At 40.3% G+C, this 18044-nt stretch overlaps 1 protein-coding gene across 3 annotated transcripts in view; it reads left to right on the top strand.

Annotated features, from left to right (window-relative positions):
* Positions 1-18044, top strand: part of CAMK1G (calcium/calmodulin dependent protein kinase IG) — a 100001-nt gene that overhangs the window by 15029 nt on the left and 66928 nt on the right. The window contains exons 1-3 of one of the 3 annotated variants that reach the window (XM_089514428.1): positions 13745-14754; positions 15355-15412; positions 16143-16232. In XM_089514428.1, the coding sequence (XP_089370554.1) occupies positions 16165-16232 (68 nt within the window). In that variant the 5' untranslated portion in view covers positions 13745-14754; positions 15355-15412; positions 16143-16164. Of the gene's footprint in view, positions 1-13744; positions 14755-15302; positions 15413-16142; positions 16233-18044 lie in introns of those variants that run through there. The other 2 variants (XM_089514427.1, XM_089514430.1) reach the window with 2 other exon arrangements.

Genomic DNA, 18044 nt, shown 5'->3' with positions numbered 1-18044 from the left:
CTAGGGTTGCCTCGGGGCGGTGCTTCCACATGCCCCTCAACCGTAGCACATGATGAGGGCAACACGTGCACCACCATTGTTATGCAAGCACTGCGCAGCATCCGCATGGCGCCACACAGCACTTGCGTAACAAGAGTGCCAGTGGCACACTGTGGTGCACTTGTTACGCCGCCACTGCGACATAGAAAGAACCTGCTTTTTGCGGGTTCTTTTTCTGCCGGTGGGAAGCCTTGTCATTTGGCAGCTGAGGCTTCCCTCTGATGGAAAACCAAGCACTGGCAGGCCACCCTTTTTGGGCGGTCTGTATCCCACCATAATCTAGTAATAAAAACATGTTTAAAGGGATGTTAAAAGATGTGCCAAGCTACTTTCTGGATGCAAAGAAAGTCTTTGACAATTCTAAAGGGGGTGCATTTCAGAATTTATAAATGATGCAGGAGAAAGCCTTTTACTGCTTGCCCTTCCACCGGGAGGTATCTTCCAAATGGCTGGTCCCTCTGTTGAAGAATTTTTATTGAACTCACTTTCTAGTCCATTTCCTGCTTAGAAAATGAAATGTTCATATCTTTTTTAAAACTGATACTAGATTAAATTGATAGTACCAATACTGTATATTTTATACAAAAGTTACTTGCTACACAATTCTATGAACATGCCTACTCAGAACTAAGTTCCATTAACTTAAACAGGGCTTATTCACTGGTAAATTTGTGTAGGAGTGCCTTACTGATTTAGAAACTAAAAATGATCTTCAGTGCTTCCAAAAGCAAATGGTGTTATTTTGCTGGCAGCTTGTCTCCTAGGAATATAATAAAGGCAGCTGACTCTATGGAATGGGACTACTGAACAATGATCAAATCAATGCAATGGTAGGAGATCAGCTAATGTCTACTAATGCTTGCTATTTGTGGAATAGCATTTTTCTCCATTTTAGGACTGAACATCTTCAGCAATTTCCTGAATCCCAGTGTGCCATTTTACTCAAGGAAGACAAACCTACCATATCACTAAAGTAAAATCTGCAAAATAACTTAAATCTTGTATGATTTTGCTGGCTGGAATCCTACACACACACCAAGTTCCTAAACTTTTCTTTTGCAGAGTACACACAGAAGTATCTTCTAAAGAGGCCCGCAATCTGCAATGCAAGTCTGGTCCATACTAAGCATGCTTGGCTTCATTTCACTTGACGTGATGGGTATCCCTGGAAATCTTACTATCTTCTATGCTTTTGTCAAAGCCATCAGCCAGCAAAATATTACACCCAGTGAAATCATCTTGGGTAAACTTGCCTTTGCCAATCTTCTGGTAATTCTGACAAGGGGTGTCCCCCTCACTCTCCAAACTATTGGAGTCTATACCATGTATGATGGTTTGAGTTGTGGCATTATTCTGTACTTGTATTGTGTCAGCAGAGCCATGAGTATCTTCTTAACATCCATGTTGGGCTGCTTCCAGTGTCTCTTAATTATTCCCTGTACCCTCAGGTGTTTGTGACTAAAATATAGTATCCTTGAAAAACACCCTTCCATCATGATTTCTCTTTGGTGTTTTAACCTGTTGGTCTGCTGTACCAGATTGCTTTATGCTGTGCCTCGGATTGGTACCAACTGTACCAAGGAAGAGAATACTGTGGTGTATGACTTCTGCTGTGTGGTATTCCCTAGCCAACTCTTGTATTTTGGAAATGGATTGGTTTTTGTTGCCCGAGATATGTTCTTCTTGGGATTGATGACCTTTTCTAGTGGCTACCTGTTCTATGTTCTGCATCAACGTGGGAAACTGATGAAATGTTTGCCTGGGCTTCAAATGAAGCGTGCAGAGATCCAAGCAGCTAAATCAGTCATGGGCTTGCTCACTGCATATCTGCTCAGCTTTGGATTGGATAGCATCTTTTTGATGGTCAATCTCTGTGTGTCTCCAGTCTCCCTAAGATTTGCAGATGCACGTATGTTCTTTGATTCCTGCTTTTCAACCATGAGCCCAGTTCTGATCATCCTAACAAACAGAAAGATTCAGGCAAGCATAAGGTGTGACTCCAAAAAAAGGCAGAGATGACAAGATCCAGTTCATCCCCATTTTGTTCCTCTACTGTTCCCCGGTTTGCCATTCACAGACCCCCGCCCCCACCCAAGCTTGGAAATCTTTTTTAAAAATTGATCACAGCTCCCAGAATCAATGAAGCAACATGCCTAAGGCCTATGCTGGCAGGAAAAATAGTAGTCTGAAAAAGTAGTTTTCTGAGTTCTGTGGCTTCTTTCCAATTTTAGTCTCATTCTATTTTTAAAAAATATCAATTAATTGGTGCACAAGCGGTTTGCTACATACTTTAGTTCTTTTATCCTGAGATAAACCTGTCCTGGAATTTCTTACCATTTGATAAAGCACAGTGCAATAGGATTGGTGCTCTTGGTTAGACCCTTCGGTTGTGACTTGTCTGGCATGGGAGGCCCTGCCGGTGACTATTATACCACCGCCAGCATAGCTCACAACTTCATTAGGGTACACAAGCCTCTCCCCCACACAGTCAGAGCATAGCTGGAGGGGAATAGGAGGCTGGAAGATGACAGTTAAGGAGGGAGGAGCCTCTATCTTCAGGCTATCCCTGGTGGACCTGGGCCTGCCTGATCACTCCCTCTCAGGCCGGAAGATGACAGTTAAGGAGGGAGGAGCCTCTATCTTCAGGCTATCCCTGGTGGACCTGGGCCTGCCTGATCACTCCCTCTCAGGCCGGAAGATGACAGTTAAGGAGAGAGGAGCCTCTATCTTCAGGCTATCCCTGGTGGACCTGGGCCTGCCTGATCACTCCCTCTCAGGCCAGAAGATGACAGTTAAGGAGGGAGGAGCCTCTTTCTTCAGGCTATCCCTGGTGGAGTGGGGCCTGCCTGATCACTCCCTCTCAGGCCGGAAGATGACAGTTAAGGAGGGAGGAGTCTCTTTCTTCAGACTATCCCTGGTGGAGCGGGGCCTGTCTGATCACTCCTTCTCAGGCTGGAAGATGACAGTCTTCAAGCCTTATGGCAACCATCCTAGGAGAAGGAAAACTCTAATCCCAAACCCGGGCAGATGGTGCTCGTCTAACCCTGTAAGGTCAACCATCTAAGAGAAGGAAACTCTAATCAAACCTATGACCCGAGGACCTCGCTGCCACCATCCATGCTTCAGCAGTCGAACCTCTGGTTTACAGGGTGAGGCCAGTTCTGTGCATGCTGCACTCCACCAGAAAAATCCATTGCACAGGCTCGAAGGATACATCTAACATCATCAATGTGCTTGTAGAAAGCACGGATGAGTCCTTCCTGAATCTTCGTTCATGAAGCAATAGGATTATTGCATAGTTTAAGGCAGAGGTTGAATTAAATTAATTTCCTCTGCTTAAAATGGCTAAAAAAAAAGATTATGTTGCAAAAATAAAGGACTAGTTTTCTTTTCTTCTAAAGCTTTTTGATGTGTTCCAACAAATAAATTCTAAAGATGTTATGTTGATTTGTGGCAAAAAAAATTATTCCTGTGGAATGTTAAAAACTAACAACTTCTATTGTGGTAGAATTTTCAAAGGCAGTTGCCTTACTTAGATAAAGACCATTCTTTACATTTCTGATGAAGCAGGTTGTGCAATCTAAAAGAATTTTTTATCATCTCTCAACAAAATTGTTAGTCTTTGAATTCTCACAGGACTCTTTGTTGCATACCCTAACAAATTACACTTAGTTAGCAAAAGAATTTTATTTTAAATCTGTATTACATATTTCTGTCTTGGATCCAATGAGTCTTGTGGTCATGCCTAAGGCAACTGAAACTGGGCATAAAACAGCTGACAGTTTTCTTTTTGCCATCACTCCAAAGGAAGATGCAGACACACAAATTACTGGCTACCTTATTAACTATTTAAACTTGATCTGCAGCAGGGTTGCATAGTACAGCATATGCTGAAGCAGGTGTATATCAATGTCTTCTTTAGAATGTCAAAGGCAAGCCATTCAAGCTCCAGAGCCAAGCCAATTAACTTTTCTTACCTCCAGTGGCCAAACTCCCTGGAGTTCTGTACATGTTGACTTCCACCACTAGTCTTGAGCCCTGATGGGGAAAGCTAATCAGACCAAACCCAAAAGGTTGTTCTTTTTCCCATCTCCAAGTATTAAGAGGAGGGAAGGAAGGGTAGAGTTGGATTAGGTACCCACTGAGGACCCTATCACATGGGGTAAAAACCACAGTTTACCTTTCCTGAATTCAGTGCTAATTTGAAAGGCATCTGAGTTCTATCACACAGAAATCATGACTGAATTGCCACCCAAGTCTGTCCCAGATGCAGCCCGGGTCTTGTAAGCAGCTTTGGCGGCCACTTTTAGATGTCAGAAGCTCATTTGGCAGTGATTTCTATGTGATAGAACCTGTCTGCCTCCTGAATTAGCACTGAATTTGGGAATGGTAAGCCACGGTTTTAACCCCATGTGATAGGGTCCTTACTATGCCCCTGACCCTTGTGTAACTTTTCAAACTTTGAGTCCTGAACCAAGATCTATGGGTGTAGGTACTATGTGGGTTTGATCATTCAGCCTTCATGCCATTATTACAGCTTCTAGATAACACAGTGGCTTCTAAAATAAACACATGGAGGAAGCTTCAAAAAATCTCAGTGAGCTTGTATTCAAAAGAGGCTCTTGTCCTCAGGCTTTCTGTTGAAAGTGTTTAAATTAATGGAATACAGTCAGAACCAACAAGCACAGCCCCACTATGACCTTCATACATCCAATATGGGCACATGAATCTGATAAAGATGCCATAATAATGAAACTGGAGACAAGCTATCATGAGATAGAGCAATGCAGCTGCCTCAGGCAGCAGGTTTTGAGCATCTTGAAAGGGCAGGAACATGTTAGCTACTTGATGTGTTATTTTTTTTTCTGGTAGAGAGGGAGGAAATGTTTCTGAGGGATCATCTTCCTCCAGAGCCAAGGATACATGGTTAACCACATACCCTAAAATGTGTGGTGGGGAGCGCTGTCCATGTGCCACTTACCCTTAGTCAGAACAATGTCTTGACCCTAATGTTGAGGCTTTGGGTCTAGGCCTTGGTAATTCTGCTGTACATTTAAATTGTTCAGAAAAGGAATTCTGACAGTTTCAATTCATGCTATCCCTACACTGTTGCTTTCTTTTGGAGCTCAGAGGGATTAACAAGGGCCAAGAAGCACTGATGGGGAGGGAGTCTCCAGAATGATTTGAACTTCTCTGTCATAGTCTATAGCTTCAGGCTTCTAGTTTATCCCTATAATGCCATGTTTGAAGAGCAAGACTGAACCTCCCTAGATCTTTACTGTATATGCTCTTTGCTCAAGGGATTGGGTCTGCAGAAACAATATATCTTGAGCAATTGCCATAGTTTGGGGTTGCAGCCAAGACAAATCATTATCTGTGGCACCAATCAAATGAAAATTCTCACCTGCTCACATATTACTCTTTAAGTACTGACAGGGATAGTCTGTTTCTTTTAGCAGAGATGTCATTGACTCTTGAGTCACTGCCATAATTGTTAAAGGTGAAATACTAATTGTAGTTATACAAGAAGATACTGCATAAGAACATACATATAAATCCTGCTGTCCTGTTTAAAGCATTTTAAGTGCTCAGTGATGTATCTCTAAATGGCATCAAAAGAATCTTTTCCATTTGTGTGTGTTGGTTGGTTTCTATGTCTTGAAAATGATTCTTTTGAGTGAGAACTGACCAAGGTTTGCTGCGGGGAGCTTAAAAATTCACATTAAACATGTTGAATGTCTTTTCAACTGACAAACATTCATTTTCTATTAAGATTTGCTTTAAGATCTGACAGAATTATTCTAATCTTTTTTGGATCACCAGGTGGGAGACATAGTAAGGAGTGGAAATATCCCTTCTTCAGGAAATTACTTTGTGCTTACTGGAGGCCTCCAGTAAGCCAATGGAAAGTTCCATGGGTATAAGAGACCCACTGGCTATGTTAGTGGGTCCCAAATAGGCTGCTCCAGGACTATATCAGGGATGACTTTGGATCATTTGGTTCCAAAGTTCTCCTCCCTTGAGAGGCAGGACCAAGCCCATTAACCATGCTGGAGATAGAATACTGGCTTAGCTTGAAACAGTGTATGAGAACCAGGAGAGTATACTGGGGCACTGTACTAGTGGCTGCATGTTTGCCAGGATTATACAGCTGTGAAAAGAGAAAGAAAATACAGTAAGTCAGTTCTGAGCAAGCTATTTCTACAAGGTCTTATTATTTTCACAGCTACTGTGACTCCAGGTTCTTTCTACCTTCCACCAGCAGAATTGTTGATATAATACACCATCAATATTTTCAACTCTAGTTGAAACTAATGGAGAGAATGTGCACAACAGTGGAGACCTTAAACAATAAACCCTTCCTTTAAAAAAAAAAGAGGGGAGGGTCATCTTCACAAATTATCTTGGCTGGAGTGGGATGGCATGGCTTTGAAGATGATATTACAGTTGGGTTTCACACATTCCTTGCCAGAAATCATAGAGAACTTACTTTTGGAAACTATACCTCTCACAATGTCAACATGGTCATTGACTACAGTGAACAATGTACCCCAAAAAAGGATTCCAAGCTCTGCCTAATTTCAGATTGCTCTGTTATTCTACATCCCTGATTACAATGAAGCCTACAGCTATGAAATTGTATTTGGACACAGACAATTCTTTGTGTCTTATTTCATCTACTAGGAGCAGCAGAGCCTGATGTCAATGCCTTTTGCCACCACAGCTGACTTCCAGTAGCTTTGGAGTAGTTTTGCAACACCACAAGCCAAAAACATATACATGGTTTTCAGAGTAGCTCATAATTGTTTTCACTATTCCAAGTATTTGTGGACAAAGTCCAGGGATAAGTTGGAACAAGAAAAGGACCTGATGTGTGACCTGCACAATTCTATATGTGGCCTGTACCGTACATAATTTCCAGACAAGGGAATACCTCAGTCAGATAAAAGTAGCAAAAATGTGTGATTGGAGCTGGTCCTACCAATAGGCAGAGCAATCTTTTACAGAAAGTGCATGGCCTGAGACACATAAAAGAGGCATACAATAATGCAAGACTCTAGTTATACCCCACAACATGTGGGAGAACAAAAGGAGAGAACAAGAGTGAGGCTGTGCTGTGGTCTGAGACTTCTCTTTTTCTTCCCTTCCCTGTTCTCTCCCTTTCTTCTTTGTTTTTGCTGATCTTTTAAAACCACACAGTATTTTCTGAGGTAGAAGCTGACAAACGCTTCCACTAAGTGTGCTTAGGACTGCATCTCTAGTGATTGCAAGCTAGGCTTATCATTCTTGATAATAAGATTATCTTTCTTTTCTAAGCAAGTGGGAAAAGCTCCTAACCCAAATCAATACCAGTTAATGGAGAACCAAGGAAAGAAAGAAACCTTACACCCTCCCTTCAAGGATGCTCTGATTAAATGCAATTCAAAAAGAAAAGTAGAGCCAAAATATCAAAGTCACACTGCCAGTTACTTACAATTCTCATATACACTGATTATAACTATCTCCTCCTTAGTTCTGGAAAATAGTGGTATTTTTATTCTACTTATTTCAATGCTTAGTGTTTGCTGCTCCCTGCTGGCAGTTCCTATTACTGACACAGGTAAATATGACACTACTCACAAGCCTCCATTTTGAAGATGTTGGTAAATTTTCAGGGCATCCACTGCAAAATTTCTGATTTTTTTCAATAATTTTTCAGACAACCTCCAGTCTGGCCAATGTTTAGCATGTTTCCTGGCTTCCTGAGGCCATTCTAGGATACTGGTACATAAACTGATTCAGCGTATAACTATCCCAACTTTGGTAGGTGAAAAAGAGTGTGAGGGCAAGAAAGATCATGGATCGTGATAAGTCAGAAGTGTCTGTAATTTAATACACAGGACAAAATGATGACCAATCAGCAGTTTTTTGACAGGTGCTGGAACTGGAAATCATATTCAACGTGTATGCAACAGCAAACATAGAGGATTTGTGGTATCTTTATTTTTTAAAAGCTTGGGAAAGTTATACTTTTGTGACCTAGAAATGGAAAGGGGAAAAATACTTGCTGTTATACTTTTCCTCTCCACAAAATGTGGTTTCCAACTCTTGGAAATCCGGTCAAGAAGAAAAATACAGTGGCAAGATCTCCATGCACCTTTAGCTGGGTATTTTGCAGGACATTCACACATCCTGACGTGTTTTGGGAAAGTCAGTAAAGAAATACACATTTTGTGTGTGTGTCAGAATTTTGGGGTTTGTGCACAAAGCACTATTTCCAGCAGTAATATGTGGGGTGTGTGTGTGTGTGTGTGCACATGCACACTTGCACACACAAGAGGTAGTTTTCTATGTAAACATAGAAAATCTTACACATGAAAAAGAAATATTATGCAAAAAAACAACAGTTTTACACACACACAAATATCTACAGCACAAGATCTTAGTTGTGCAACATTTTTTGTAGAAAAAAATACTGTACAATATTGTTGTTTGTTTTTTTCCCATGGAAAACATCAGTATTCCACAAAAACCACATGTGGCTATCTGGAAATACTGTTTTTTGTGCAAAACCCCCACAGTTCTCTCACATAAAAAGTTATTTCCTGAAACATTTTGAGATGTATGAATATCAGGTGAGAACTACACATAATTTTTTTTCTTTGCAGTGGGAAGAAAACTGAAAATTATTCATCCTCACTTCAAAGGATGAATTTGTTGAAAATTAGCATCCCTACTGTGGGCAGTAACTTTTCAAAGCATTAGCTGAAGGCTCAGACTTCACCAGATCAACTGAGGAGGCCAAAATGACCTGGGAAATGGAGACACCTCTTCAAGTGTACAAGGAAAGTACATTCTTATGCCATACCTCCACACAAATACTGTATGCACACTCACATACATACAGAAACACACTTTTCCTGATTTAATACAGTGAGCCCTGCTGGGGTTTGGTTCCAGGAGCCCCCATAGATACCAAAATCTGTGAGTTCTCAAGTCCCATTAAATACAATGGCATAGTGAAATGGTTTCCCTTATATATGATGGCAAAATCAAAGTTTGTTTATTGAGGAAAATGTTAAATATTTTCAAGATGTGGATACTTGAATCCATGGATAAAATATCCATAGATGAAGAGGACCAACTGTAATGCCAGTAGAAGTTGTGCCCTACTTTTAATCTAAAAACACTGCCCTCTTTGCCAATGCACAATTCCTTGGCATAAAAAGTAGTTCTAGGACTAATCCTGACTGTAAAACCCTTGATCAGTAGACTTTCTTTTCCCTACATAAAATGAGAAGAGTTGATGCTGATGCTGCTGAATGCTACGCAAAATGTCAGATGGAAAGAATATTCAAATATTTGAGAGAAATATTTGAAAGGAAAACAAGAAAATAATATTTCCTGTATTTCTTTTTCCCCAGTCCATGCTGTAAAATGTTAGGGAAACTAATATTCATGAAAGGGATCCAAGGTGGCTAATAATTCATCTTCTTGTCTTTCTTCTTTCTTTTGAACTTAACAAAGCCAAGAGAAAAACCAATTCCAGAACCCTCCATCCTCCTTTCAAAGCAGCATGGTCAAATGCTGATGAATCTTGTGGATCATGGTGGGAAAAGGAAAGGACATTTCCTTTAGTGCAGCATTCTAGAGAATGTGTGTGTGTTTAAGAGCTACCAGCAGACAATGATACATCCCACTGCATTACCTTAAGAAAACAGGAATCAAGATTGTCAGCAGTGATTCCATGCCAAATGCATTAGTCCCAGCAGCAAAAACAATTGAGGAAAAAGAGGAGGAATGGTGGAGAGGATATACTGAAGACTGTCAGCAGCTGAGAAGGAACAGTGGAAAAGGGAAAGAGAGACAGAAGGAGTGGGGACAATAGAGTATTAGAAAGAGAAGGGCTTTCCATTTGGGATGTAGTGACCTAGGAGAGGGATACAAATAAAAATAGCTGGAATGGGGAATTGGCTTTATCTCTATGGAATTTAGAATCTAACAATTAAATCTAAATTTGCATATATGCATATGCATTAATAAATACAATCTTCACACGAACATGTGCTGTTTTCCCTTTTGGTGGGGTGTCTTCTTTTCTAGTGATGTGTCACTAATGCTACCATGTCATCCCTTCCTCAGTTTTCTGAATAGTTATGGTAATACTTGACTTGTTCTTCAAGTGCTTAGAGTTTCCATAGAGAAATCTTTCCAGGTTCCTACCATGCCATTAGTGGCCATTTGCTCCTACCCAGAGTGAAATCAACATTCATATTTAAAAGAATTCACTTTCCTCTGAAATTAGTTAGTCATCTTGTGTGCAGACCACCCACTGCTGCAATAATATAAGTGGATTTTTTTTTACAAAAAAATCATCACCATTGACAGTTAACAAATCTAACATTTTCTTCAGGACAGCTGCTGACTAACCATCCACCATCATACATACAACTGAGAATTATATGGTTAGTGAGGGAGAAGAGGGAGTGGGAAATAGATAGGTTGATTGTCTTTGGAAACTGAGGAAAATGACTAATCAGACTCTGTGCTCATGTTCAAGACTATAATTTAAAGGATGATTTACATAATTTACAAATTTTAAAGCAGATGATGAAGATGTTGAAATAGTTCAAGATTTTGTATCCCTTACCTCAGTCATTAACCAGAATGGAAACTGCAGCCAAAAGAAGACTAGAACTTGGAGGGCACCTATGAAGGAAGTAGACAGGGGACTCTATCACACAGGAGGAATGTCTCCCAATTTCGAAAGAAAAGAAAGTAGGGCCAATTCAAAAATCAACACTATTATGTGAATGGTTATCAAATGCACAGAAGAACACAGCGCCCATCCCAAAGCCAAAGTAGTGTGAATGCAAAAAAAAAAAAAAAATCATATGAGTACAAACCCTTTGTAGTCTAGAATTCAGATTAGCATCCCTACACATGCGCAGTGAGGGCAACATCAGATTGTGACCTTTTTACACTTCCGGTGGAGCTTGCTTCCAGTTCCCGTGGTTTTGCCTTGTTTCACATTATTTGTTCATTCATTACCCTTCATTTCACGTTATGTAGGCAATTCACTTTATTTGTGCATTCATTACCCTTTATTTCACATTATTACACAATTCATCAATTCAAAACCAGTCAAAAGCAACCTTATACTTGGTTTGAGCATTGGACTATGACTCTAGAAGGCAGGGATGGAATGCCACTGGGTGACCTAGTGCAAGTCATACTCTCTCAGCCTCCTCAGAAAATGGCAATGGCAAACCCCAACTGAATAAACCTGCCAAGAAAACCCAAAAAGTGGGGTGGGGGTCTCCAGATGGTTGTGTGTGTGTGACTGTATCTGGGCCTTTAAGTCTCCAGCTATGGGGGTGGGGGGAGAGAAGCAGTCTCACCCATTTGGGAGAGCTTTGCTGCAGCGGTCCTCTCTGATTCTAACCTGGCCCATTGGGAGTCCCATTGAAGGCAATGCCACTGCCTCCTTGCCATGAGTCGGAGGAGGGGGAAAGGGGAGGGGAAGCTGTGCAGGTACCAGAGCTGACGACTAAGCCTACATCCACACTGGAGAAATAACCCAGTTTGGCACAGCTTTAAGTCTTTGTGGCTGAAGGGTATGGAATTCTGGGAGTTGGAGTTTGTTGTGAGCCCAGAGAGATGCCCCTGAGGGGAGGAAAACAGATCCCTATTCCCCAGGCTGCCCCACTCCATCCTCCCCCAATGAGAGAAGAGGAAGAACTCTTTGGGGCTAAAAAAGGGGGGGGGAGTTTTCTCTCTTTTTGAAGCCCCCGGCCCTGGAGGAAGGAAGGAAGGCAGAAAGGTCCCTGAGGGGCACAAGGGGCCAGCAGCAGAGCAAGCCCCAAGCCCACCCTTTTGGACAGAGAGAGCTTGCAGGAGGCCGAATAGATAGCCTTCCTACCTCCGCCCGCTCTTTCCTGTCAAAAACAGCTGCTTTTCCTCCTGGTTGCTGGGGAAGACCTAGGAGCCCTGGAAGCCAAAACAGAACACAGGATAATGTGAACTGATGCGGGGGGGGGGGGGAATACCTGGGCCAAAACAGACATGAATATCACACCAAACAACATCAAATTGAATGTGAAGTAGCTTGGGAATAGGATTTGTGAATCCGCTAGTTCACCAAATTTACTTAATTTTGGATTGCTATGGAATTGCATTCGGAGTGCATTCGGAATGCCAGCAAATGCGTGAGATAATATGAATACCCATGATTGCGTTTGGGATGACACTGGATTATACTTCCAATTTCTGTCATGTGATAACAAGATAGATCCTGAAGTGTCAAAATATATAACTGAATATTAAATTAGGGCTTGTCCATGCCATCCTATTTTCCCAGTTCTATGTATGGTTGTGAAAGCTGGACAGTGAAGAAAGCTGATAGGAAAAAAATTAACTAATTTGAATTGTGGTGCTGGAGAAGAGCTTTACAGATACCAAAGACTGCCAAAAAGACCAATAAATGAGCCCTAGAGCAAATCAAGCCTGAACTTTCCCTAGAAGTCAAGATGACTAAAGTGAGACTTTAATACTTTGGCCATATCATAAGAGGACATGACTCATGAGAAAATACAATAATGCATGGCAAAGTGGAAGACGGTGGGGAAAGAGGAAGATCACATTACAGATGGATAGACTCAATCAAGGAAGCCACAGCCCTGAGTCTGAAAGTCCTGAGCAGGACTGTTATTGACAGGGTGACTTGGAGGTCTCTCATTGATAGGGACATCATAAGTTGAAGTTGACTTGACGGCAGTTAGCAACAAACAGCAACACCTCCTTTCCTCAGTGATCCCTGTCCTGGAGTCCTGTATTGCACCTTCTGTATAGCAGGGATCAATGCTCTGTACGTCATCACAGATGAAAAGGGATGCAGGAGGCTTAGAACTCCTGACTGTGACCTATTGCTACCAATGTGAACTGCTAGATTTTGTATGCTGTCCAGCCATGTAGTTCTTAAGGTCTAGTATATGCTTGTAGCTTCCTGGGGTTCATCTCTCTGTTCATTATGTATGCACCTGTATGTATGCATCATTAGGCAGACATTTTATAGTTAAATTATGACAGTTTGGGCTCAGCTTTCAGTTGAATGGGAAACATTAAATGAAACAAAGGGGTGAACCAGACCAGTAGCTTGGAGCAGCCTCTGGCTGCCCCAGGCCCCAATTGGGCCCTGATTGGTCCAGGACTGCGGCAACCAGATGGCCTGTGCTCAAAGTGGTGCTAAACAGGCCACCAGCGGGAGCTGTTTTTAATGCTCTTTTTGCCAGTGGCTTTGGGCCACCTTAGGCATCCTCACAGTAGCTTACAGCCACAATTTGGTGTGCATCAAGTAAACACCACACCGTCAAAGTGGCTCAAAGCCACTCGGCCCATCTGTTTTGGGCCAAAAAAAATTCTAAAAGCATGTTGATGAAAGCAAATTCTGCAAGAACTGAGCAGGCCTGTTGATAAGAGAGGGGCTTGGATGGCTTTCTCTCATGCATAGGGTTACCATAAGTCAAAGTGGATTTGATGACAATAAACAACCACAATTGAAAGGAAATTACCTGCCTCTGTAAACATGTAAAAACTGCCTAAGTTCTCTTGTTATGATTTCAAGCATTGTAATTCCCTTATTTTGACCATCAGGTGGTTGGTCTGCTTTTCTGATTGCTACCCAGTTCACTTCTCATGATGAGTTTTATTGCTTTATAAAAACCAAAAAACAAACAAAAAGAAAGAAAAAATGAAAATTTAAATTTAAAAAAACCAACAAAGTTGTGCCTACTGCTGCTTGGAATGACAACCTCTCTCTCTTTGCCTATGCACTCTCACCTCCCACGTTTATGTTTATTGTCTGGGGAGGGGATAAAGGAAGGTGAGAAGGTGCAATTGCATATGGTTGACTGAAATGCTTCTATGTTTTCCATGTGTTGAAATCCAAACATTGTTGGGGTTACATGCTTCTGGGGACCAACAGAATCAACAATTAGTTTCAAAATCCTTGCCTTAGTATATATCATGCTGCTATGATAATGCTATCAAACTCTGGCAATAGGAGACAGGAGATAGGGATGTAAATTTCTGTATGTTTTGTTCTACAGTCACAAATAAATCCCAGGCTAACCACTATATAATCCTGGCACACATTGATAGCAACTCTCTCCAAAAGCAATAGTTTGGGCTCAAAAATCACAAGTGCACTTATGTAACCTAGTGATCATTTTGACCTTCATGTTTCACTTTGCAAGCTGATTTGAGAATCTTTATCCCAGCATGTCTGATGACTGGTACATCTGGGGCTTAGAAATGCTGTTTCGGGGACACAACAACTGTAAGAAATAAGATGTCCAAGTATCAGGTATCTGTTTTTCCAATTGGAGGTCCATCTATCCAACAGTGCATTGAAAAGACAGATCTTTACACTAGTCACAACACCACAATATTCTACCAAGATTCACTATCATTCTGCAAAGGAATATTGTAGCTCCTTTGAAACTAACTGAGAGAAAGAAGTTGGTAGCATAGGCTTTAGTAGACATAAGTCTACTTCATTAGGTGCATGGAGTGAAGTGCTAGGAGCAAACCTTTATAGCTATGACTGAGCAGGTTGTATGTGTGAATGGCAACAGAAATGCAAAACTTGTGGATATGACGATGAGGTGAAAAGTTTAGTTTTAACTATGGTCATTGGAGAACAAGGAAGGAGAAAAGATGTTGCCTGAAGCCAAAGTGAGTAGACAAACATATTATTGTTGTTGTTGTTGTTGTTGTTGTTATTGTTATTGTTAACCTTTATTTATAAAGCGCTGTAAATTTACACAGCACTATGAATTATGGAGGGAGTTACTGGAATATAGTGTGAAACTAGCTGGGAACCAGAAAGGAGATGTAATAAACTGGGTAAGAGAGCCTTCATGATGTGTTAATGAATGTTATATGTAGTGTGCTAGGAAACCATCATCTCTATTCAACCGACTGTTAATGGACTGCAGTTTATGGATATAGTCTCAGGAGATTATCACATGCACCTTATCCCATCTTTTTCCTGACAGGATACACATGCATTTAACTTCAAAGATGGGTCTTACTTCATTCTCCCGTATGCAGCCCATATGCAACCCAGGCTTATCCCACAGCTTTTCAAGGACAGGATTTTCCCATCCTTGAAAAGCCATGGGATAAGCCCGGGTTGAATACAGGCTGCATACGAACTGCATGCGGGAGAATGTGGTAAGATCCATCTTTGAAATTAAATGTGCATGTATCCTGTTGGAAAAAAGACAGGATAAGGTATGTGCAATAATCTCATTTTGCTACTTCTCTTTCCAGTCTTCCTTTCTAGGTGTGGCTGCTGCTGCTGCTGTTATTTAAGGACTGCTGTTCTGAGGTCAGTATCATTCTGCTCATGTTAAAAGACCCCAAGAGATGATCTCAGTGTTTTTTCAGACCCTTCAAAGGGGGTCATGGGAACCAAAATGAAACAACAAGGTGCTTCCACTGAAAAGTTGCATGAACAAGTAACAAAGTATGCTAATTGTACAACTGGGGAATTGCACAGGAGGACAGAAAAGTTGGGAAGCATTACACTGTTATTGCCTATAACATTTCTTTGGCTAATAGCTTTCTGTCCTCTCCCCTGCCTTTTTGTTTTTGTTTTTTACTAGATTCATAGCCATTTTTTTGGAAGAAAACCAGCATAAACAAGCAACTTCACATTCCTCTGAGCTTCCTTTTGGAGCAAATAACTGTAGTCATCATAAATAGCAAAGTTAAAAGGAGATTTCAGGCTAATTATCAGCCTAATTAAAAACAATTCTGTATTTTCATGTCTGCAGAAATTAGTCAGCCATGAAGCTTTTTAAACATGATACTATCACAATATGCAAAAGCTTCCCCCACCCCTTCTGCAGATGGCTGAGAATTATTTTTTAAAAAGAAGAAAACCTTGCTTCAAAAGTTCAACTCTATGATCAGCCTTGACAAGCAGCCAGTTTTGTTTTGGGGTTGTTGGTTTTTTAATGTGTGGCTTGAATAAATGGATTAATAAATTCTTCATTTAGACAAAAAAAAAAAACAATTGTTTTTCTTTACATAATATTTCATGTGCAATACTTTAGGACATTCAGATAATTATGGAATATGAACTGGATGAGAATGAAGACGCTTGAAATTTCATCCAGACAGAGGTGCACAAAGTGGAAATGCAGGTCAGTCAATAGAGATGCAGCCTATGCTGGAACAGATTACCCTGAGACACAGGATTTCATCTTGGCATTATCCTGGATTAAGCCCTTATCATGGAAACTGAGTATTCAGGAGTGGCAAAAAGTATATTTATGTAGTAGTTAGTGTGGTATCTGTGCCCATTACTGGAGATGCCAGATTTGGCCACAATGACACATGTCTCAGTTATAGCCTTTTGGATTATTGTAATGCTCTCTATAAGGTATTTGAAAAGGTATGTGGTCTATGAAAACTGTTCAGAAACTTCATTTGGCTTAAAGAACTACATCACAGAGACCACAGAAAACAAATAATTTGTTGCAACAGCTTCACCATTGCCAGACAAAATTCAAAGTTCTAGTTATGACCTTTTAAGCTTCAGTCAGCTTGAGCCCAGGCTATCCAAAAGACCATGTCATCCAATATGAGCCTGCTAGACCTCTAAGCTTCAATCAATTCCTCCACTTTCTCAGGCACATTTGGGAAGAAGGAGGGCCTTCTTGGTGACTGCTCCCTGGCTTTGGAACTCACTCCTGCAGATGGCAAAATGGCTCCCTCCTTGCTGTTTAATAAGTGAAAACTTTTCTATTCCAATTGGCATTTAGGAAACTAATGTCCCAAGTAGAAGAGTTTGGTTTTTCTGCAAGTAACTAAGGGTTGTGTGGATTCTACAATCATGTAGTTGTATACATTTAGCAAGCATGTAGTTACTAAAGATTGTGATAATATTCATAGATATTTTTGTGCTCAATATTTGACAACCTCCAAAATGGAAGAATGGAATTTACTTTCAAATGCTTTATTAAATATCAAATTCTGAGAAAACTATACAGTCCTGAGCATTCATATTCCTAGTATTTTAGTAGATTATAATTCTGTACTGTAGTTTAGAATATCACAGTCAAAAATGATTATTCTTATTCTTTTATTTTCCTATATCTCAGCTTTCTCCCAATATAGGGACTCAAGGTGGCAAACAAGTCTAAACCAATACAATTTAAAAACAATAGCTGTTAATAGCTGTTCCAGAAGAGCCAACTGACTTAAAACAAACAGTCAAAATGCTTTGGTGTACCTTACAAACAGTTCTCATGAAAAAACTGGGGAAAAAGATAGAATCAATATATAGACAAAACTCTGCTTATTTATGGAGGATAAAACTTCCAAGAGATGTGATAATTCATTTCACATATAAAAGTGTCAGAGATGAAATACTGAGGGCACACTTTTAGAAAAAGCTTAAAATAAATTAGAATGAAACAATTATGTTTAAAGAAATTCCCAAAAGAATGCTGAAAAAGCATTGAGGATATAAATTTTTGTAAAAGTGGTTAAAAAAAAAGATATAACCTTTAATTGGAGAGTCCCAGAGGATTTGATAACCAATTGTGCATATAAGAAATGTACAATAAACTCTTTGGAGAGATTGAAAGATCACGTTGAAGCAAAATGTTGAAGGAAAAGGCCCCAGAAGAAGATATTAAAACAGCTGAGAAGCTGTTAAGAAGAAATAATAACAATAAGATAATATATTTTAATAGAGCAACTAAAACTGATCTGAAAGTAAATCAGTGGAATGTGCATGGACTGAACTTACCCAAAAAAGGGGGAAATGACATTTTCAATAAAATCTTTAGTATGAGATTATTTGTCTTAGAAACATTCATAAGAAAAAACGACCGTAGACTTTTCCACAATAAAAATATAGGCCTAGAGTTTGTGTCTGTAAATAAGAATAAAATAAACTGAGTGGTCTTTTATACTGATGGACAAGACAGACGTGTAACTGTGGTAAT

Source organism: Sceloporus occidentalis, unplaced genomic scaffold (genome assembly GCF_023333645.1).
Source record: "Sceloporus occidentalis isolate IW3139 unplaced genomic scaffold, rSceOcc1.0.p SCAF_3, whole genome shotgun sequence".
Lineage (NCBI taxonomy): Eukaryota > Metazoa > Chordata > Lepidosauria > Squamata > Phrynosomatidae > Sceloporus > Sceloporus occidentalis.
The sequence above is the reverse complement of the archived record's forward strand: the minus strand, read 5'-3'. Positions and strand labels throughout refer to the sequence as shown.